Genomic DNA, 23,456 nt, shown 5'->3' with positions numbered 1-23,456 from the left:
TAGAGGGAAGGACCCCAAAGAAACAACCCTCCAGGAGCAAAAAAGTGCTCCGCTCAGTTTCCCCTTCAAAGATGGTGGTAGAAAAAAAATCATCAAATAGAGATAGAGTTTTCAGGGTAAAATAGGACCAGGAGTACTTGAGAGCATCGAGGGAGTGCCCTGTGGGCCCCATGTGCCCCTGGCTCACGACACTTGGCCTCGCCATGTCGTGTGGCCATGTGGGCCCCACAAAGGCCTGTAGAGGGAGTGTGACCGCATGACTCTCTCCCCGCATGAAAATAACTTTCTGATCTTGTTGGATTTATTTGGGCTCCAGAAAAATATTTTCTTCACTGTTCCTTGTTTTGGTGCTTTTCTGCAACTTTTGGCAATTTCCCCTCCTTCGGAACAACATGTAAATTAGGGAAAATATATTAGATTGAGGTTAACATGGATGGTAAGGAAGAAAACAAAGAAGATGGCATGGATGTAAGGATGTTGACTCCGATGGATCTTCTTGCCAACTGTGATTGGGATGAAAGGAGGATATTTGGAGATGTGTTGAAAACATACCATTTTCTGGCCTACATATGTGAATTATGCCCAACTTGAAGAGCCAACCGCAATTGTTTTGGTTGGTGTGGGCATTCATGGCATGAAGAAAAGCAGTCTGGTTCCATGTTGGAGCCGGCATAGTCGGTGATGCATCGGGAGCACAAGCCATAGGAGGTGTTAGTTAGTGCAGAGGTGGCATGCCCTTAACCTTGCCTATGAGATTTTGGAATGACTTGTTCATCTTCGGTTGCAATAAACTGTTATTTTGATTGATGTGAACAATATTTCACCATGGGCATTCTCTTATTTGCAGCTATAGTTTTTCTTCAATTCTATAGGTTTATCTTCATGCCTTTTGAACATTATACAAGCCGAAAGAGACATCTTCTATACATAATAAGGAAGCAGAGCATTTTATTGCGAACCATAATAGTACAACAAGGAAGCAGCTTCTAGGTTCACTGTGACAGTGCATCATAATAATCATAATGCTACCAGAATACCCACATTAGGGCTTGTGAAGTAGTTCATGCACCGTCTGTTCAAGCATGGGCTCACTCTGGATACCCTCAGTCCATTTCATGTTGATGTGTACCATACGAAGTTTGTTTTGTAGCAAACCCTGCAGACTCGGCTCTGGGTACTTTGTGAAGAACTTGATGATCTCTTCTACCTTATCATTGGAGTTGAACTAACATAAAAAAGGCAGTGCACATTAGAAACAATCTAATGGTAACAACGGCTAAAGATTGATTAATAAGAAGTATATAAATTGCCAAATCGGGGCATAGGAAGTTCCTATGAATGTACCAATGGAACAATGTTGTCGACAATACTTGACCATAGGTCCTTCTTAGGAACAACCTTCAAGATACGGTCCCAATTTCCCTGTGAATGGAAGTAAAGACACAAATTTGACGATATAAGGATGATGTTTTAAAAAAGCTAACGACCTAAAAATATTGACATGAAGCATTTACCATATACCAGGCAAATAGATGATATAGGGAAATAATCAATTTCCAAAATTAGGTGTTAAGTGAAGAAGTTTCACACATTGATTCAAACTAGGGCATATAAAAAGACTTTAGAAAAGAATTTTAGAATGTATTGTGTTGCTTAGTAATAATCTTTCTTGTAGTGCACCTACTAGGTGCCAATGTTTTAGTCTTCTTAAGTGATGATACAATTATCGACATGGTAATAGGCCAATAATCTTTCAGATTTGGTTAAACAATGGCCTCTACCTATTCTCTTATGCATCGACACAAACAAACTAGTGTCCACACATAGTAATTTGAACATCTTGTCATATTCACAAAAAACTTGTGCATGTTGTCAATCACTTATATAAGAGCATACTTCTAAATGTTTGGCGTCCGATGATATGGTACTTAAAACACAACAAACCAATTTAACATAAACATTTTAAGGTGTGAGTTAATTAGTTGTATGTCTTGAATTTTTTGTTCAAATTTGTACATTTATTAGGACATAATGCAATTGATCTCAATTTATTAATGGTTAGCATCTAAACTCCCGCAACTTCTAAATTGATAAAATTACTAGAAATGAGCTCAGTTAATAATTTCTCTTATGTTGGGAACCTATTGGTAAGCATTAGAATACTATACGTGGATTTTTAATTTAGTCCAAAATTCCTACATAATAAATTTTTTCTATAATGATTTAAAGTTTCAACTTTCTAAACAGTATGCCCACCATACTTAATAAAATAGAATGTACCTTCAACCATATCCATGCAATTTCATGTGCCTCTATTGTAATACCATTAAGAACATCAATTGCATGTTGATTTGGTACCTACAAGGAGGAGAGAGAGGTGAGTCCAAAATGTAATTTATATTGCATGATTATTTTAATCATGTATAACCGAGGAAGGAGCAAATAGGTTCATTGGCAACCTCATTAGTGAATATTAAATTCAATGACTCCAGAACAATTTCCATATCCGAGCAAGAAGACAATACACCTAGAAACAATTAGAGGATTCTTTCAAGATAACCAACAACCATCATAAAGAAGATTTTTAATTTAGGATGGTAAAATAGTTATGTACCTAACATGCGTAGCTTTTCCTCCTCATCTCCCAAGTCCTTGTAGAGTTGTCGAAGATCATCATAGCCAGATCTATCTAAGCTACTAGATTTTTTCCTCATAGAGAGGTATGCAGCCTATAGTAAATTGCACGGCAGAAAAATGGAAGAAGCAAGATATGAGGACCATGTGAAGTAAGGGAAAAATATCAAACCTTTCTAGTGTGTGGAGAAAGAATAGAGGAGTTGTTATCATGCTTTAATATGTGAAAGCGCTTAACACCTTCATTAATGGTTTTATCATGTCCAAGTTTGACAAGGGCAACCAAGATAGTTTCTCTAAGACCTACAACTAGGTCCCCCTCACCATCCTTGGGGTCCCAGCCTAACTTTCTGTAAAAGAAGAGTACACAAATGAGGTTATAGCCAAGATATAGTAATAATGAAAATATTGCATATATGCTAGAGTGCATATTTGCCATGAAATAGGAATATTTAAGTAAGTATGTAGTGGTTAACATAAGATTAAAACTGTGACATGTCATACAGAGTAGGTGACAAAAGAATTTTGATGAGAAGTTGTCTGATGTCACCAGCCAAGTTAGGTGCGGCATCAAAAGTTATCTGGGAAACGCTTCTAGTTATCTGCAAAGCCAAAGGAAAATACATAGATAATTAATATGTATAAAAGGAATATAGGGGAAATAGGTTGAAAACTGGAATATACATACATCACATATGTGTGGGACAACATTGTAGTCGGTTTCTTCACGACAAGCGTAAACTATATGTAGCAACGAAGCTAGTGTGTGTTCGTAGGACATGGAAAGCACAAGTGCGTTGTCCAAAATTCCTGGAAAACCGATGTTATATTATGCTATCACCCAGATATTGCAAACAAAACTTAATAGTGAAAGATGCTATGCATACCAATTTTTTCTATTGAAGAGAACTCACTGGCCTCTAATGCATATGAAAGTGCAGTTGTAATTTCTTTATCATACTTCACTCGATAAAATCCTATTTCATTTATGTTTAACTTAATCCAAATATTTCTATCCTTCTGTCGTTTACAACATAAATCCAACTTGTCATGCTTATGTTTCAAAATGAACTTTTCTGTTGATGATGTACATCTTAGAGTTATTGGCACATCCCACAAGCTAGATCGAGAGGATCCATCTAACTCAAACTTGGCCTGTAATGAAACGAAACAATATATGTGAAGAAATGTACAATATTAAAATTGATTAAATGAGTCCCTGGCCTTCTCTATGACATATGGTCATGGAATGCACCCCTCGAGTGGACTTCAAAGCCTGGACGACATGACTACTTTTGCAGACCCTCTCCTCATGCGACGTCTACTATCTAGACAATGTACCTGTGGCCCATAGCTCGCATGAACGCCGAGGTCTATGCGACACCGCTACCGCCGCATGTAATAAATGATATAGAGCAATTTGGTCAAGAGGGGAAGAAAAAATGGCTTAGCATTGCAAGGTTTGCACAACGTGATTCCCTATATAAGAATGTTAGTTTTTAGTAGGTTTGGGTATATCAATATAGGGACTACAGGATATTCCCCAAAACATGCCGCAGTTCCTTTTTCAGAGGAATTCTACCAAACCACCTCCAAAAAATAATAGGAGTAAGCAACAAAAATAAAGGTCCAATCCACATATTTTCAATGTGAGTGAATAGATGCTCATAGGAATTCTAGAGAAGGACTAATCCAAACTACACCAAAAATATGTCAACTAAATAAATAGGGACATCCAAAACAAATCATACATGTTTGTAAGTACTCTATGGTTAGTAATTCGATATAGATGCACAACATAAAACAAATGAAGAATACATTTTAGATAAGATTACCTGTTCAAGTTGGATGTGTTCCCCTTCATGTTTTACATTAATCACAGGATATCCTGGTAAAGGAAATATGCCCTAGAGGCAATAATAAAGTATTATTTATTTCCTTATATCATGATAAATGTTTATTATTCATGCTAGAATTGTTTAGCAATTGCCGCATTTTATGAAATATGGCAAATGGATAAACAAAGCTGCATTCCTTAATGGATTTATTAAAGAAGAGTTGTATATGATGCAACCAGAAGGTCTTGTCAATCCTAAAGGTGCTAACAAAATATGCAAGCTCCAGCGATCCATCTATGGACTGGAGCAAGCATCTCGGAGTTGGAATATACGCTTTGATAAGTTGATCAAAGGATATAGTTTTATACAGACTTGCGGTGAAGCCTGTATTTACAAGAAAGTGAGTGGGAGCACTACAACATTTCTGATAAGTATATGTGAATGACATATTGTTAATCAGAAATAATGTAGAATTATTCTGCAAAGCATAAAGGAGTGTTTGAAAGGAGTTTTTCAAAGATAGACCTCGGTGAAGCTGCTTACATATTGAGCATCAAGATCTATAGAGATAGATGAAGACGATTGATAAGTTTTTCAATGAGTACATACCTTAACAAGATTTTGAAGTAGTTCAAAATAGAACAGTCAAAGAAAGAGTTCTTGCCTGTGTTACAAGGTGTGAAATTGAGTAAAGACTCAAAGCCCGACCACGGCAAAAGATAGAAAGAGAATGAAAGTCATTCCCTATGCCTTGGCCATAGGTTCTATAAAGTATGCCATGCTGTGTACCAGATCTATTGTATACCCTACACTGATTTTGGCAAGGGAGTACAATAGTGATCTAGGAGTAGATCACTGGACAGCGGTCAAAATTATCCTTAGTGGAATAAGGATATGTTTCTCGATTATGGAAGTGACAAAAGGTTCGTCGTAAAGGGTTACGTCGATGCAAGTTTTGACACTAAATCTAGATGACTCTAAGTCTCGGTCTAGATACATATTGAAAGTGGGAGCAATTAGCTAGAGTAGCTCCGTGCAGAGCATTGTAGACATAGAAATTTGCAAAATAATTACGGATCTGAACGTGATAGACCCGTTGACTAAAATTATCTCACAATCAAAACATGATCACACCTTAGTACTCTTTGGGTGTTAATCACATAGCGATGTGAACTAGATTATTGACTCTAGTAAACCCTTTGAGTGTTGGTCACATAGAGATGTGAACTATGGGTGTTAATCACATGGTGATGTGAATTATTAATGTTAAATCACATGGCGATGTGAACTAGATTATTGACTCTAGTGCAAGTGGGAGACTGAAGGAAATATGCCCTAGAGGCAATAATAAAGTATTATTTATTTCCTTATATCATGATAAATGTTTATTATTCATGCTAGAATTGTATTAACCGGAAACATAATACATGTGTGAATACATAGACAAACAGAGTGTCACTAGTATGCCTCTACTTGACTAGCTCGTTAATCAAAGATGGTTATGTTTCCTAGCCATAGACATGAGTTGTCATTTGATTAACGGGATCACCTCATTAGGAGAATGACGTGATTGACTTGACCCATTCCGTTAGCTTAGCACCCGATCGTTTAGTATGTTGCTATTGCTTTCTTCATGACTTATACATGTTCCTATGACTATGAGATTATGCAACTCCCGTTTACCGGAGGAACACTTTGTGTGCTACCAAACATCACAACGTAAATGGGTGATTATAAAGGTGCTCTACAGGTGTCTCCAAAGGTACTTGTTGGGTTGGCGTATTTCGAGATTAGGATTTGTCACTCCGATTGTCGGAGAGGTATCTCTGGGCCCACTCGGTAATGCACATCACTATAAGCCTTGCAAGCATTGTGACTAATGAGTTAGTTGCGGGATGATGTATTACGGAACGAGTAAAGAGACTTGCCGGTAACGAGATTGAACTAGGTATCGAGATACCGACGATCAAATCTCGGGCAAGTAACATACCGGTGACAAAGGGAACAACGTATGTTGTTATGCGGTCTGACCGATAAAGATCTTCGTAGAATATGTGGGAGCCAATATGGGCATCCAGGTCCCGCTATTGGTTATTGACCGGAGACGTGTCTCGGTCATGTCTACGTAGTTCTCGAACTCGTAGGGTCCTTGCGCTTAACGTTACGATGACAGTTTTATTGAGTTTTGATGTACCGAAGGAGTTCGGAGTCCCAGATGAGATCGGGGATATGAAGAGGAGTCTCGAAATGGTCGAGACGTAAAGATCGATATATTGGACGACTATATTCGGACTTCGGAAAGGTTCCGAGTGATTCGGGTATTTTTCGGAGTACCGGAGAGTTACGGGAATTCGTATTGGGCCTTAATGGGCCATACGGGAAAGGAGAGAAAGGCCTCAAAAGGTGGCCGCACCCCTCCCCATGGTCTGGTCCGAATTGGACTAGGGAAGGGGGGCGCACCCTTCCTTCTTTCTCCTTCCCCCTTCCCTTCTCCTACTCCCACAAGGAAAGGAGGAGTCCTACTCCCGGTGGGAGTAGGACTCCCCCCTATGGCGCGCCTCTCCCCTTGGCCGGCTGCCTCCCCCTTGCTCCTTTATATACGGGGGCAGGGGGGCACCCCAGAGACACAACAATTGATCCTTGAGATCTCTTAGCCGTGTGCGGTGCCCCCCTCCACCATATTACACCTCGATAACACCATTGCGGAGCTTAGGCGAAGCCCTGCGTCGGTGGAACATCATCATCGTCACCACGCCGTCGTGCTGACGAAACTCTCCCTCAACACTCGGCTGGATCGGAGTTCGAGGGACGTCATCGAGCTGAACGTGTGTAGAACTCGGAGGTGCCGTGTGTTCGGTACTTGATCGGTCGGATCGTGAAGACGTACGACTACATCAACCGTGTTGTGATAACGCTTCCGCTGTCGGTCTACGAGGGTACGTGGACAACACTCTCCCCTCTTGTTGCTATGCATCACCATGATCTTGCGTGTGCGTAGGAATTTTTTTGAAATTACTACGTTCCCCAACAGTGGTATCAGAGCCTGGTTTTATGCGTTGATGCTATGCACGAGTAGAACACAAGTGAGTTGTGGGCGATATAAGTCATACTGCTTACCAGCATGTCATACTTTGGTTCAGCGGTATTGTGAGATGAAGCGGCCCGGACCGACATTACGCGTACGCTTACGCGAGACTGGTTTCACCATTGCGAGCACTCGTTGCTTAAAGGTGACCGGCGGGTGTCTGTCTCTCTCACTTTAGTTGAACCGAGTGTGGCTACGCCCGGTCCTTGCGAAGGTTAAAACAGCACCAACTTGACAAACTATCGTTGTGGTTTTGATGCGTAGGTAAGAACGGTTCTTGCTAAGCCCGTAGCAGCCACGTAAAATATGCAACAACAAAGTAGAGGACGTCTAACTTGTTTTTGCAGGGCATGTTGTGATGTGATATGGTCAAGACATGATGTGATATAATGTGTTGTATGAGATGATCATGTTTTGTAACCGAGTTATCGGCAACTGGCAGGAGCCATATGGTTGTCACTTTATTGTATGAGATGCAATCGCCATGTAATAGTTTTACTTTATCACTAAGCGGTAGCGATAGTCGTAAAAGCAATAAGTTGGCGAGACGACAACGATGCTACGATGGAGATCAAGGTGTCGCGCCGGTGACGATGGTAATCATGACGGTGCTTCGGAGATGGAGATCACAAGCACGGTGCTTCGGAGATGGAGATCACAAGCACAAGATGATGATGGCCATATCATATCACTTATATTGATTGCATGTGACGTTAATCCTTTATGCATCTTATCTTGCTTTGTTTGACGGTAGCATTATAAGATGATCCTTCACTAAATTATCAAAGTATAAGTGTTCTCCCTGAGTATGCACCGTTGCGAAAGTTCTTCGTGCTGAGACACCACGTGATGATCGGGTGTGATAGGCTCTACGTTCAAATACAACGGGTGCAAAACAGTTGCACACGCGGAATACTCAGGTTAAACTTGACGAGCCTAGCATATAACAGATATGGCCTCGGAACACGGAGACCGAAAGGTCGAGCGTGAATCATATAGTAGATATGATCAACATAGTGATGTTCACCATTGAAACTACTCCATCTCACGTGATGATCGGACATGGTTTAGTTGATATGGATCACGTGATCACTTAGAAGATTAGAGGGATGTCTATCTAAGTGGGAGTTCTTTAAGTAATATGATTAATTGAACTTAAATTTATCATGAACTTAGTCCTGATAGTATTTTGCAAATTATGTTGTAGATCAATAGCTCGCGTTGTTGCTTCCCTGTGTTTATTTTTGATATGTTCCTAGAGAAAAATTATGTTGAAAGATGTTAGTAGCAAAGATGCGGATTGGATCCGTGATCTGAGGATTATCCTCATTGCTGCACAGAAAAATTATGTCCTTGATGCACCGCTAGGTGACAGACCTATTGCAGGAGCAGATGAAGACGTTATGAACGTTTGGCTAGCTCAATATGATGACTACTTGATAGTTTAGTGCACCATGCTTAACAGCTTAGAATCAGGACTTCAAAGACGTTTTGAACGTCATGGAACATATAAGATGTTCCAGGAGTTGAAGTTAATATTTCAAGCAAATACCCGAGTTGAGAGATATGAAGTCTCCAAGAAGTTCTATAGCTAAAAGATGGAGGAGAATCGCTCAACCGGTGAGCATGTGCTCAGATTGTCTGGGTACTACAATCGCTTGAATCAAGTGGGAGTTGATCTTCCAGATAAAATAGTGATTGACAGAATTCTCTAGTCACCATCACCAAGTTAGTAGAACTTCGTGATGAACTATAGTATGCAAGGGATGACGAAAGTAATTCCCGAGCTCTTCGTGATGCTGAAATCGACGAAGGTAGAAATCAAGAAAAACATCAAGTGTTGATGGTTGACGAGACCACTTCAAGTGTTGATGGTTGACGAGACCACTAGTTTCAAGAAAAGGGCAAAGGGAAGAAGGGGAACTTCAAAAAGAACGGCAAGCAAGTTGCTACTCAAGTGAAGAAGCCCAAGTCTGTACCTAAGCCTGAGACTAAGTGCTTCTACTGCAAAGGAACTGGTCACTGGAGGCGGAACTGCCCCAAGTATTTGGTGGATAAGAAGGATGGCAAAGTGAACAAAGGTATATTGGATATACATGTTATTGATGTGTACTTACTAGTGTTTATAGCAACCCCTCAGTATTTGATACTGGTTCAGTTGCTAAAGAGTAGTAACTCGAAAACGGGAGTTGCAGAATAAACAGAGACTAGTAAAAGGCGAGGTGACGATGTGTGTTGGAAGTAGTTCCAAGTGTGATATGATCATCATCGCACACTCCCTATACTTTCGGGATTAGTGTTGAAACTAAATAAGTGTTATTTGGTGTTTGCGTTGAGCATGAATATGATTTGATCATGTTTATTGCAATACGGTTATTCATTTAAGTTAGAGAACAATTGTTGTTCTGTTTACATGAATAAAAACCTTCTATGGTCATACACACCAACGAAAATGGTTTGTTGGATCTCGATCGTAGTGATACACATATTCATAATAATGAAGCCAAAAGATGCAAAGTTAATAATGATAGTGCAACTTATTTGTGGCACTGCCGTTTAGGTCATATTGGTGTAAAGCGCATGAAGAAACTCCATACTGATGGGATTTTGGAATCACTTGATTATGAATCACTTGATGCTTGCGAACCGTGCCTCATGGGCAAGATAACTAAAACGCCGTTCTCCCGAACTATGGAGAGAGCAACAGATTTGTTGGAAGTCATACATACAGATGTATGTGGTCCAATGAATATTGAGGCTCGTGGCGGATATCGTTATTTTCTCACATTCACAGATGATTTGAGCAGATATGGGTATATCTACTTAATGAAATATAAGTCTGAAACATTTGAAAAGTTCATATAATTTCAGAGTGAAGTGGAAAATCATCGTAACAAGAAAAATAAAGTTTCTACGATCTGATCGTAGAGAAGAGTATTTGAGTTACGAGTTTGGCCTTCAGTTAAAACAATGTGAAATAGTTTCACTACTCACGCCACCTGGAACACCACAGCATAATGGTGTGTCCGAACGTCATAACCGTACTTTATTGGATATAGTGCAATCTGTGATGTCTCTTACCAATTTACCACTATCGTTTTGGGGTTATGCATTAGAGACAGCTACATTCACGTTAAATAGGGCACCATCAAAATCCGTTGAGACGACGCCTTATGAACTACGGTTTGGCAAGAAACCAAAGTTGTCGTTTCTTAAAGTTTGGGGTTGCGATGCTTATGTGAAAAAGTTTCATCCTGATAAGCTCAAACCCAAATCGGAGAAATGTGTCTTCATAGGATACCCAAAGGAGACTGTTGGGTACACCTTCTATCACAGATCCAAAGGCAAGACTTTTGTTGCTAAGAATGGATCCTTTCTAGAGAAGGAGTTTCTCTCGAAAGAAGTGAGTGGGAGGAAAGTAGAACTTGATGAGGTAACTATACCTGCTCCCTTATTGGAAAGTAGTTCATCACAGAAACCGGTTTCTGCGACACCTACACCAATTAGTGAGGAAGTTAATGATGATGATCATGAAACTTCAGATCAAGTTACTACCAAACCTCATAGGTAGACCAGAGTAAGATCCGCACCAGAGTGGTACGGTAATCCTGTTCTGGAGGTTATGTTACTAGACCATGACGAACCTACGAACTATGAAGAAGCGATGGTGAGCCCAGATTCCGCAAAATGGCTTGAGGCCATGAAATCTGAGATGAGATCCATGTATGAGAACAAAGTGTGGACTTTGGTTGACTTGCCCGATGATCAGCAAGCAATTGAGAATAAATGGATCGCCAAGAGGAAGACGGACGCTGATAGTAGTGTTACTATCTACAAAGCTAGAATTGTCGCAAAAAGGTTTTTCGACAAGTTCAAGGTGTTGACTACGATGAGAGTTTCTCACTCGTATCTATGCTTAAGTCTGTCTGAATCATGTTAGCAATTGCCGTATTTTATGAAATATGGCAAATGGATAAACAAAACTGCATTCCTTAATGGATTTATTAAAGAAGAGTTGTATATGATGCAACCAGAAGGTCTTGTCAATCCTAAAGGTGCTAACAAAATATGCAAGCTCCAGCGATCCATCTATGGACTGGAGCAAGCATCTCGGAGTTGGAATATACGCTTTGATAAGTTGATCAAAGGATATAGTTTTATACAGACTTGCGGTGAAGCCTGTATTTACAAGAAAGTGAGTGGGAGCACTACAACATTTCTGATAAGTATATGTGAATGACATATTGTTAATCAGAAATAATGTAGAATTATTCTGCAAAGCATAAAGGAGTGTTTGAAAGGAGTTTTTCAAAGATAGACCTCGGTGAAGCTGCTTACATATTGAGTATCAAGATCTATAGAGATAGATGAAGACGCTTGATAAGTTTTTCAGTGAGTACATACCTTAACAAGATTTTGAAGTAGTTCAAAATAGAACAGTCAAAGAAAGAGTTCTTGCCTGTGTTACAAGGTGTGAAATTGAGTAAAGACTCAAAGCCCGACCACGGCAAAAGATAGAAAGAGAATGAAAGTCATTCCCTATGCCTTGGCCATAGGTTCTATAAAGTATGCCATGCTGTGTACCAGATCTATTGTATACCCTACATTGATTTTGGCAAGGGAGTACAATAGTGATCTAGGAGTAGATCACTGGACAGCGGTCAAAATTATCCTTAGTGGAATAAGGATATGTTTCTCGATTATGGAAGTGACAAAAGGTTCGTCGTAAAGGGTTACGTCGATGTAAGTTTTGACACTAAATCTAGATGACTCTAAGTCTCGGTCTAGATACATATTGAAAGTAGGAGCAATTAGCTAGAGTAGCTCCGTGCAGAGCATTGTAGACATAGAAATTTGCAAAATAATTACAGATCTGAACGTGACAGACCCGTTGACTAAAATTATCTCACAATCAAAACATGATCACACCTTAGTACTCTTTGGGTGTTAATCACATAGCGATGTGAACTAGATTATTGACTCTAGTAAACCCTTTGAGTGTTGGTCACATAGAGATGTGAACTATGGGTGTTAATCACATGGTGATGTGAATTATTAATGTTAAATCACATGGCGATGTGAACTAGATTATTGACTCTAGTGCAAGTGGGAGACTGAAGGAAATATGCCCTAGAGGCAATAATAAAGTATTATTTATTTCCTTATATCATGATAAATGTTTATTATTCATGCTAGAATTGTATTAACCGGAAACATAATACATGTGTGAATACATAGACAAACAGAGTGTCACTAGTATGCCTCTACTTGACTAGCTCGTTAATCAAAGATGGTTATGTTTCCTAGCCATAGACATGAGTTGTCATTTGATTAACGGGATCACCTCATTAGGAGAATGACGTGATTGACTTGACCCATTCCGTTAGCTTAGCACCCGATCGTTTAGTATGTTGCTATTGCTTTCTTCATGACTTATACATGTTCCTATGACTATGAGATTATGCAACTCCCGTTTACCGGAGGAACACTTTGTGTGCTACCAAACATCACAACGTAAATGGGTGATTATAAAGGTGCTCTACAGGTGTCTCCAAAGGTACTTGTTGGGTTGGCGTATTTCGAGATTAGGATTTGTCACTCCGATTGTCGGAGAGGTATCTCTGGGCCCACTCGGTAATGCACATCACTATAAGCCTTGCAAGCATTGTGACTAATGAGTTAGTTGCGGGATGATGTATTACGGAACGAGTAAAGAGACTTGCCGGTAACGAGATTGAACTAGGTATCGAGATACCGACGATCAAATCTCGGGCAAGTAACATACCGGTGACAAAGGGAACAACGTATGTTGTTATGCGGTCTGACCGATAAAGATCTTCGTAGAATATGTGGGAGCCAATATGGGCATCCAGGTCCCGCTATTGGTTATTGACCGGAGACGTGTCTCGGTCATGTCTACGTAGTTCTCGAACTCGTAGGGTCCTTGCGCTTAACGTTACGATGACAGTTTTATTGAGTTTTGATGTACCGAAGGAGTTCGGAGTCCCAGATGAGATCGGGGATATGAAGAGGAGTCTCGAAATGGTCGAGACGTAAAGATCGATATATTGGACGACTATATTCGGACTTCGGAAAGGTTCCGAGTGATTCGGGTATTTTTCGGAGTACCGGAGAGTTACGGGAATTCGTATTGGGCCTTAATGGGCCATACGGGAAAGGAGAGAAAGGCCTCAAAAGGTGGCCGCACCCCTCCCCATGGTCTGGTCCGAATTGGACTAGGGAAGGGGGGCGCACCCTTCCTTCTTTCTCCTTCCCCCTTCCCTTCTCCTACTCCCACAAGGAAAGGAGGAGTCCTACTCCCGGTGGGAGTAGGACTCCCCCCTATGGCGCGCCTCTCCCCTTGGCCGGCTGCCTCCCCCTTGCTCCTTTATATACGGGGGCAGGGGGGCACCCCAGAGACACAACAATTGATCCTTGAGATCTCTTAGCCGTGTGCGGTGCCCCCCTCCACCATATTACACCTCGATAACACCATTGCGGAGCTTAGGCGAAGCCCTGCGTCGGTGGAACATCATCATCGTCACCACGCCGTCGTGCTGACGAAACTCTCCCTCAACACTCGGCTGGATCGGAGTTCGAGGGACGTCATCGAGCTGAACGTGTGTAGAACTCGAAGGTGCCGTACGTTCGGTACTTGATCGGTCGGATCGTGAAGACGTACGACTACATCAACCGCGTTGTGATAACGCTTCCGCTGTCGGTCTACGAGGGTACTTGGACAACACTCTCCCCTCTCGTTGCTATGCATCACCATGATCTTGCGTGTGCGTAGGAATTTTTTTGAAATTACTACGTTCCCCAACACCTGGTTCCTTCGTCCAAGGAGTCATCAAATCCTTGAACGGTTCACCAGTTTCCTCTTCAATCACTGTCCATAGGTCCTCGGTTTTAGCATTCGAGTATGCATATTTCTTTACATACGAAGCCAATGCTTTCTACAATAGTTTCTCAGGTTCAGTATAGAATAGTGAAGTGGGAGAAAATTTTGCAGATCCAACTAACATCAAGAAAACCAGGGGGAGAGAGAGAACCAACAACAAAAAATACATGAAACATAATCAATTATGCCCACATATAAATTTATTCATCTTTACTGTATGAGACTATGGAAATATAACTGGTCTTCTAAAATTTCATTCCAGAATATGATGAACAAGAGAATTTTAGAAATTGATTTGTACACTTTTAAGTAACATTCTAAAATGTATTCTATCAACAACAATAATAGTAGATTCGAGACCTGGAAACACTTTGCCCCCAAGAAACTTTGTAGCATGCGAATAATAGAAGCACCTTTAACATAAATGATTTCATCAAAAATACCATTGATTTCATTAGTATGGTGTATCTCAACCTGACATATATAAGAATAATAATGAAAACATGAAAGGAATTACATGCCATGATTTAGATAAGTTAAAATGTTAATGCATCCAATTTAATCTCTGTTGACGAAATTGGCAAGACAACGGATGTCTAACATAACATATGAAATTAAAAGAGTTTTAATATCAACTTCCATATTTAACAAAATTACACATGAAAAGGGAAATTATGATCGAAGTAGCAACTAAACATTAGATTTTATAGATTAAATAGCGAGCGACCCCCCTACCCATGGTAATGTACTTGGTTGGATGCTTCCCTCCAGGAATGTCATCCTAGACTGCTTTTCGCAAACATATTACAAAATCCTACTCTCTTACAGACATCTTAGAACCTATTTTTTTAATAAAGTACATTAATTTTAAGTGTTTTAAGCACCCATCGATTGTACAAAACATGGGTGTTTAAAAACATGCCATCAATACGTTAAACCTATATTGTCTAAAGAATCTTCTAGTGTATACTGCATCCTTTCCGGTATAGAGAGTTCATATTTGAAATCTCATCAACCAAAGTAGATGATGAGTGGAGGAATGTATCATGTAGTTTGTAAAACTACTCAAACTTTAATCTGCATTAACTACTCATGGGTGGCCGCGAATGAGTAGGAATTGTTATATGCCTTGGTTGGTTTCATTTTAATCCTTGCATGCATCAATTTAACGCGACTCGGAATGTGAACATGTGGTGGATAGAAGTGAATGTAGGACTTAAAAAATGGAAAAACCAAGAAATGTGATAAGCCCAAAAAACCGGGAAGGGAGGAGTAATTAGAAAGAACTGTTGTCGAACTCTCTCGGTGTTATAATACCACACAAACCAATAGTCCACCACAGCCCGCAACCTTTGTTCCGCCGAACTGCTTACATCTATAGGATCATTCTTCTTGTGAATACTCTCACATGATAAATCAAGCACATAGCCGCAAAATTGAGTCTTTACTACTCAAAATCTCTAGTGATATTTATTAATAAATTGTTTTTACCTTTTTAATGATTAGTACAAAAAATGATATTTTCCAAGAAAAAAATGGAAATGGTAAGAGAGATAAATTGCAAGAGGGAAGCTCAATTGTTCTCATGGCATGTAGTGTAGAACAAGGTTTTCTAGTGATGTGAAGCATGTTACCTCCACCACTGGCATGGCCTCTCTACCACATTAGCATGAGTGTGATATCCAACTAGGGCTCAATGCAATCTATGACTCACCCCCACACCCCAACTCTTGGAGCATCATTAGTATACAAGATGGTTGAAAGAAGAACAACTGAAATAGTGATCTATCCTAATTGGACTAATAAATTTCTAGGCATGATGCCATCTAAGTGAATACCAAAAGCGGATTGACCGGACAACCATCATTGTGAGCGGTTGTCAATCATCCACGATGAAGCAATCTAGAGTAGTGTTGTCATGCACTAGCAAGAATCATCTCCTTTTTTCATACTCACCTAGAAAGGCCAAATGAGAATATGTGGGGCTTAGTGATGTGTATATAGAAGAGTGGAAGGCGATACAAATGATTTCTTTATTCATCCAATTTATTTGACACTACCCTGGTGAGATCAAACTAAACACGAGACATGGGAGCAAGGGGTCGTGTCAATAAAAAAATTAATACAGAAAGGTGCATCCTGATGGCGAAGCATAAGCCCATTGGAGTACATCCTGGGCGAGCATGTGAAAGTACTTTTATGAGCAGGATACATCCTCCTACCTAGACCCCTCCATCAATTGGATCGAGTGAGAGGACACAACGTTCCTTCCTTTTTCTTCTGGGCCATGAGGCATCCTTCAAATTTCACAAGCACACTCGTGGTGTTCTTTTGAATGATACCTAACAAGTGAGATTCACAATCTAGACGAGCTAAACCAGGTTTGGTTGAAGGTCTTATTTTTTTTGCATTGGCTGTAGGTTGGATGAATACCTAGCGAGTTGAGTGCATGACTCTTATATGAAAATATTGATGGATTGATCACAATTAGCTAAGACAACGTTCATACGAATTTTTAACTACTTTTTTTCATTTCGGTGCTGCAAAATGATAAATTCATTATTATTTTTGCTAATAATTTTTTACATGTGTAGTTCTTAAAATTTACTCACATGTCATGGAATTTTCAAGAGACAACCTTGAATCAACCAATGATATTATAGAGATGTCAGATTAAAATATTATATAAAATGATTATCATTTACTATTGTCAAAATGAAAATTCATGAGACTCTTATATTTTAACAATAATATTACACCATAGATTATATGGGTAGACACATTACTCCATGTCATATGAAATTCATAACAATTAAATCGCTTGACATGTCATGAAACATTAACGAGCAATGTGATTACCTCGATTGGGTGAGACCCCGTCACTGAATCCAATCTAAGAGTTTCAACTCTGCCCACAAGAAACTTCAGCCAAATATTCCACTGAGGAAAAAAAGAATCTACTGCTTCATGGCTCATCTGTTAAAAACTAGTACTTTCAGCATGCACAAATAACTTGGTATTCAATTCGTGATATTTTAATCATCAACATACCCATGTAGCAAATCCCTCACTTAGCCATATGTCATTCCACCATTCCATGGTTACAAGATTGCCACACCATTGATGAGCTAATTCATGTGCCACATTAACTGCAATCTAAACATAATAGATGTTGAGATCAATGAACAAAGGATTTCTTCACATTACCACAATCATCAAGAAAAAGGTGTAATATTTAGACGTTATCATTAGTCAAAATTGTGATTGCCTTATACATCGGTTAAGTGGGGTAGCATACCATAATTTTTCAAATCGTGAGTAGTAACTGGTGACAACAAAGGTAAAAAATAACTTTATGAATTACGGTCCTTACTTGCTGCAGTTTGGTGGATGTTGTAGACGTTTCATCCAAAAGCAAACCCCCCTCTCCGATTGTGACCAATCCAAAGTTTTTCAAGGCCACAGGAAAATCAGGGATTCCAATCATGTCCAGCTTAGGGAGTGCATAAGGAGTTTCAAAGTAACTTAGACATGTAGGAAATAAACACCGGGTTAGGGATTCTATCTTATACATCGGTTAAGTGGGGTAGCATACCATAATTTTTCAAATCGTGAGTAGTAACTGGTGACAACAAAGGTAAAAAATAACTTTATGAATTACGGTCCTTACTTGCTGCAGTTTGGTGGATGTTGTAGACGTTTCATCCAAAAGCAAACCCCCCTCTCCGATTGTGACCAATCCAAAGTTTTCCAAGGCCACAGGAAAATCAGGGATTCCAATCATGTCCAGCTTAGGGAGTGCATAAGGAGTTTCAAAGTAACTTAGACATGTAGGAAATAAACACCTGGTTAGGGATTCTATCCATTAACTTTCATATCTTGAGATACTTTATCACAATCAGGAGCATACCCAGGTTAAGCTATTAGGTGCACTTGACAACGTGTGCAAGATGTTTTGCTTGGTAACTTCATATATAGTATAATGTGTGACACATGTTTTGGTGGAAAATATGTATGATTTTAAACTAGGACACCATGTCAGCTTATCTCTGGGATTACATTGACTTATGTTCTTCTTTTCAACTGGTTTACTTAACTACATGGGTAGGTTATGATCTTACTCATCATATAGATCCAATGACTTCACTGCAACATCCAATGCAAACTGCCCTTGTTTAGACTTGCCAACTTCGGTGTACACACGGACTATGGTGCCTAAATAATTAGAATGGTGGAAAGTGGTATAAAATAATGAATCCATTGACATTTCAAAGGATGATGTGAATGCGATAACAAAAGTGGATTTGATACCTTCTGACGTCACACCTTCTATAAACTCAAAAATACCAACAACCATGGCAACTAAATAAGTTGACATCAGGGGTGATTCCTCAAAATGGACAACCTTGATAGAACCATCCACCATCTCACCAAGTACAGGCATGTTGGATAGAGCTACCAAGTCAGATTGAACTTCTAAAGTTAACTTGGACTTAGCCTGAAAGTTTGAAATAACGTGAGAAAAATAATAGAATATACAACCTCACTGAGGCCCCTGCTGCACACATATGAGAGGAAGATTAAGACTTCTGATGAGGAATTACAGTTGTTCGAACATACATACATATTGTGGCCTTATGAGTGCACGGACAATGCTGCTGAAGAAATAAAAATCATAGATTGAGCCTCTAGAGAATCTATAAATCTTATTACGATAATCACCTTGAAATTAGGTTCATCCCAACAAGGAAAACACCGTCGCGCATGCACGGGCTCAAACACTGTGAACGCCATGTATGCCATCTCCCCCTTATAGTGGTATTTACTGAAAGCATAATACAACAAAAAATCATGAAACGTGAAATACAATAGTATTAGTTGTACACACATACTTCCCAAATGCTAGTGTCTTCTGTAGTTTCAGTAGTGATACCACTAGCTAGTGACTTTGGTGTCCTAAAAGGTTCTGAGCATATGGAAACAAACAATTCATCTGTTATCTCTCCTATTGTATACATAATGATCCATTGATATACATAATTAAATCTATATGGATTTTCTGACCATTAGATAGTCACTGGGTGTGTGCTTATTTTTTGAAGTCAACGCTATGCGTGGTGATGAGAAATGACATGACTTATCTAGATCTTGGTGCATGGCAACTTAATACAACTCTTGATTGTACTCTGTGTGTGTGTGTGTGTGTGTGGCAACTTCATATAACACTTCATATCAACAACATTACATTTTCATGCATGAATTATTTTAAAAATATTGGAAATATCAGGAAAGAAAAATGCAAGAAGAAACTCATACCCTCTGTGAAATCCCTTCATCTCATCGCTAAGGGTGCCATTGAAGTGCATACTTAGCACACCCTCACCTAGTGGAAGCTCTTTAAGAAACCCGAGTACCATAATCTGGTCGTCCTTGAAGAACACCACGTCGGTTGGCTCCAAACTCTGCAATAACCAGGAACCATGACACCAGTGAAGATGGCGTTTATTATGTACTTTGAAGAAATAAGCATCTTTAGAGAGTAGATCTTTCATTACAGGTCGGCGCATCGGTGTGTACCTTGAAGTGGATGGAAGCATGGTCGATGGTGAGTTCCACAACATTTAGCACAAGGAAACGAGTGGACGCTAAAATGAAGACATTAATCGACACCACACTAGAAAATGTTGAGGAGACTAGGTCTGGGTGGAAATGGAGCTTATAGTGGGTGGGCATAGCAAAACGCGGGAGTCGAAGCTTTCCACGGAATTGGTCAGGTGAGTCAGCTGTGATTGCCGGCATGGGCATGGGGACGGCCATAGGTACACCAGGAGTTCCTTCAAGATTTGGTCCCTGCATACATGTGGGAAAAAGACAAAAAGACAAAGTAAATTTATGCACAATTGAGTAACTTACACAAAACCCCAAACGTTGTGGTATCAGTAATGAGAAACAACAACCTTTTGTTTTTTTGAAGGGAACAACAACCTTTTGTTTTTTGTACCATCAAGCCCAAAATTTCCATTTCCACAAGCGTTTGGTGATGTATGCAAAGAAGCAGCAACCATTGGTGCGTGCTTGTTGAAAGAGCAGCTAATTCAAACATGCTGTAGGTGGAGATTTTAGGTGATTTTGGACTCGGACATTTATTACAAACTGACGTAATGTTTCAAATTTGCAATAAAATTGGCCCAGAATTAATTCTTAATTGATGCTAAGCCTAGTAGGTATATTTCCTTGTTATAATACTGGCCTAATATATGAAGTTCCGCCAAATTTGGTCCGCACAGTTTGACTTCATGCCAAATTTTGCGATTTAATATTGGTTAAAAATATAACCAGGTAGGGCTGATGACCGAACTCTTAGAGGAGTGTACAAAAATAATAAACTTGTATACTGGCATTATTATCTATACTAATACATAAAAGGCATTAATGGAGCAGATCCAAAAATCTCAAACATAAAACCACATGGATCTAAAGGTCCAAACCGCTTCAACGCTGAGCACCAAACACATTTAACACAATTAATATCTTACCTAATATCAATGTGCACCTAATATCCTGCCTAATATCAACATGCATTGTACACGTTACTAGTAGGTAAGAAATAATCAATCCACATTTTTCTGAACAATGCAAGGGTCTCGAAGGACCCCCGATTCACATTAGATCACATTAGAAACATTCAAGAACCGCATACGACCTGACTCATCAGTAAACTAAAAATTAGAGCTGGTTCGAAACATTAGGCAACATGACCCTTGTAAACAAAGCGGCGGACAGAACCCTTGAAAACAAAACTATATTGTAATCCAGTCCTAGACATTGGTTTCAACACTTCCCCAAACCAACTGTGTTCGTGGACATGACTGTTTGCGGCGGAGGGTTTGGCACAGCAACACCGCCAGAGACTCACCAGAGGAAGAAACTATGGACGCCAGGCTGAGCCCAGGAAACTGCTTTCATTTTGGTTTGCCAGCCACCTCCCATGGAGGTCGGCGCATGGTCGCCATTTGATCTAAAGATTTAGCAACCAGTCCTGAGAACTGGGCAAGTTCGTTGGCGGCCTCATCCGTATGTGCCATCAGTTTCCTTCCTCCACCATGTCAGTCTTATTGAGCTAGCTGTGGCGTTGTGTCACATTTAGTCTGAATTTCGTTTTCAGTAGGACATGGACAGATTATCTGATCATGTCAAAGACTTGTTTTTATGTTTTGCTTGTTGCAAATAACCCTGACACGTGCTGCGTTCACGTGGAGGTTAGTTAGTTTCCGCTTATTCAGTTGTAAGCGCTGCACGATCTGGTCTTGTGGGATGGCACAGGCAATCAAGGATCGTGGAGGGCGTAGGAATCGGTCACGATCGCTAAGACGTCGTGCACCTGAGAATAAAAAAAAGGAGCAGAAAAGACGCAGGTTTTTACGCGTCGCAAAATCTCTCTCGCCTCTGTGTTCGCGTGTGTTCCCTGTGTGCGTGAGTCCACTGTCAGCGTGTTCGATCCGGCCTGAAAACCATCACACCACAACGGCACAAGATTGAGGAGGATGACACGGGCGGATGCCTCTACTGGCGTGCATCTGGCCTCCACCACACGGCACATAGCATACACTACCAACCAACAGTAGATGGACAGTTTGATGAATTGGTCTCTCGTCCCCGAGAAAAAAAAGGTGAAGAGGACCTCGGATACCACATAGCATACAGACTTTGATCCTACTCAACGATGGTGTCATGACAGCGACGATGGCATCATGAATTCTAGAGAATTTCGCATACCTAACTGCATCAAATATATGCTAAATTGACAACTATATGGAATATTAATTGGACCTGTCCGCTGCTGCAGGCGGCAACGATGAGGTGAGTGAAGAGGAGGAATTGCAGCATCGCCGCGCTAGCTGCACCTCCGTCCGTTGGTGCCATGGAAGGATTATGCTCAGATACACAATAGCTTTTTGTTGTGCAATGGTAGCCTATAGCTAACTGCGCGGCCCAGAACAGGGAGCTGGCATATAAATAGCGCCGAAAGATTGACCGAGTGATGTCCAAGCTAGGAGCGTAGAGTAAGACAAAGGACACCTCATCTCAATTGATTATAGTGCCAGACAGTACCATAAACACCAGTCCATTACTTAATGGACATGGCTACTGAATTGTACTCATTAATTTGCTGAATAACATGGACCAGAAAACCTCAATTATAGACATTTTTGTCCCTGCACTTCACTAACTTACTAAAAAAATGCAAAAAAAGGTCAATCGTTCCCCTTTGTATGCGAAGATGCTTTTTTCTATTAAGAATTTAAGATGTTGTGTGGATAGCTAGTATTTTTTTTAAAATGATATAACCCTGGCTCGTATTTGGGCGATGCATGCAGCCATATGGATAGCTAGCATTAATAAGTACGCTAAACAACAGTGGACCACATGGGCTGACATCGCCAGTACTACGCCACCGGCCCGTTGGTGCCATGGAAGGATGACGATCAGATGCACGCTGTACCTATTTGTTGCACAGTTGTATCCTAGCTAACTGCATGGCACAACACATGCGAGTTGGCGTATAAATAGCGCCGCAAGGTTGACCGAGTTGAGGTAGTAAGACAAAAACACCTCAGCTCAATTGATGACGGGTCAAGGTACACTATATATCCCATTGACATAGTGTACAAGTCGTTGGACCCCACTTTGTACTACACACACACACACTCTAACACACTCTCTCTAGATGATACCCCGTTGCTGTGGGACTTTCTATCTTCTATGAGTTGATTTGGAGGAAAGATTGTGCCTAATGAATGAATAGGAAATACTGCATCAGCTAAAGATCCAATGGGTTATTGATATGAGATAGGATTTTCAGCATCCGGGTGACCCTACACCCTCTATGAACAGTAAATTCAAAATAAATTAAAAAAAACTTTGGGACATCGAACATGATCAAACTTTTGATGATCTTGCAAAGTTTTAGCTAAAAATAACATTCGAAGAGCCCTAA

The 23,456-nt window shown here is 40.1% G+C and overlaps 1 protein-coding gene across 1 annotated transcript; it reads right to left on the bottom strand.

Annotated features, from left to right (window-relative positions):
• Window positions 1–1,042: 1,042 nt before the first annotated feature.
• Window positions 1,043–22,671, bottom strand: LOC109747276 (aminopeptidase M1-C-like). Its single transcript, XM_040398437.1, has 21 exons — window positions 22,289–22,671; window positions 20,036–20,308; window positions 19,775–19,920; window positions 19,181–19,283; window positions 18,770–18,956; window positions 18,580–18,673; window positions 18,129–18,279; window positions 17,510–17,614; window positions 17,318–17,434; window positions 14,819–14,932; window positions 14,384–14,513; window positions 4,470–4,522; window positions 3,522–3,789; window positions 3,323–3,444; window positions 3,139–3,236; window positions 2,807–2,984; window positions 2,615–2,729; window positions 2,460–2,527; window positions 2,281–2,358; window positions 1,345–1,422; window positions 1,043–1,225 (listed from the first exon to the last, which is right to left on the bottom strand). Exons 1-21 carry the CDS (start codon window positions 22,379–22,381, stop codon window positions 1,043–1,045), a joined length of 2,754 nt encoding a protein of 917 aa, XP_040254371.1. The 5' UTR covers window positions 22,382–22,671.
• Window positions 22,672–23,456: the final 785 nt, after the last annotated feature.

The sequence above is a fragment of the Aegilops tauschii genome, chromosome 1 (assembly GCF_002575655.3).
Source record: "Aegilops tauschii subsp. strangulata cultivar AL8/78 chromosome 1, Aet v6.0, whole genome shotgun sequence".
NCBI lineage: Eukaryota > Viridiplantae > Streptophyta > Magnoliopsida > Poales > Poaceae > Aegilops > Aegilops tauschii.
This window is presented reverse-complemented; position numbering and strand designations above follow the sequence as displayed.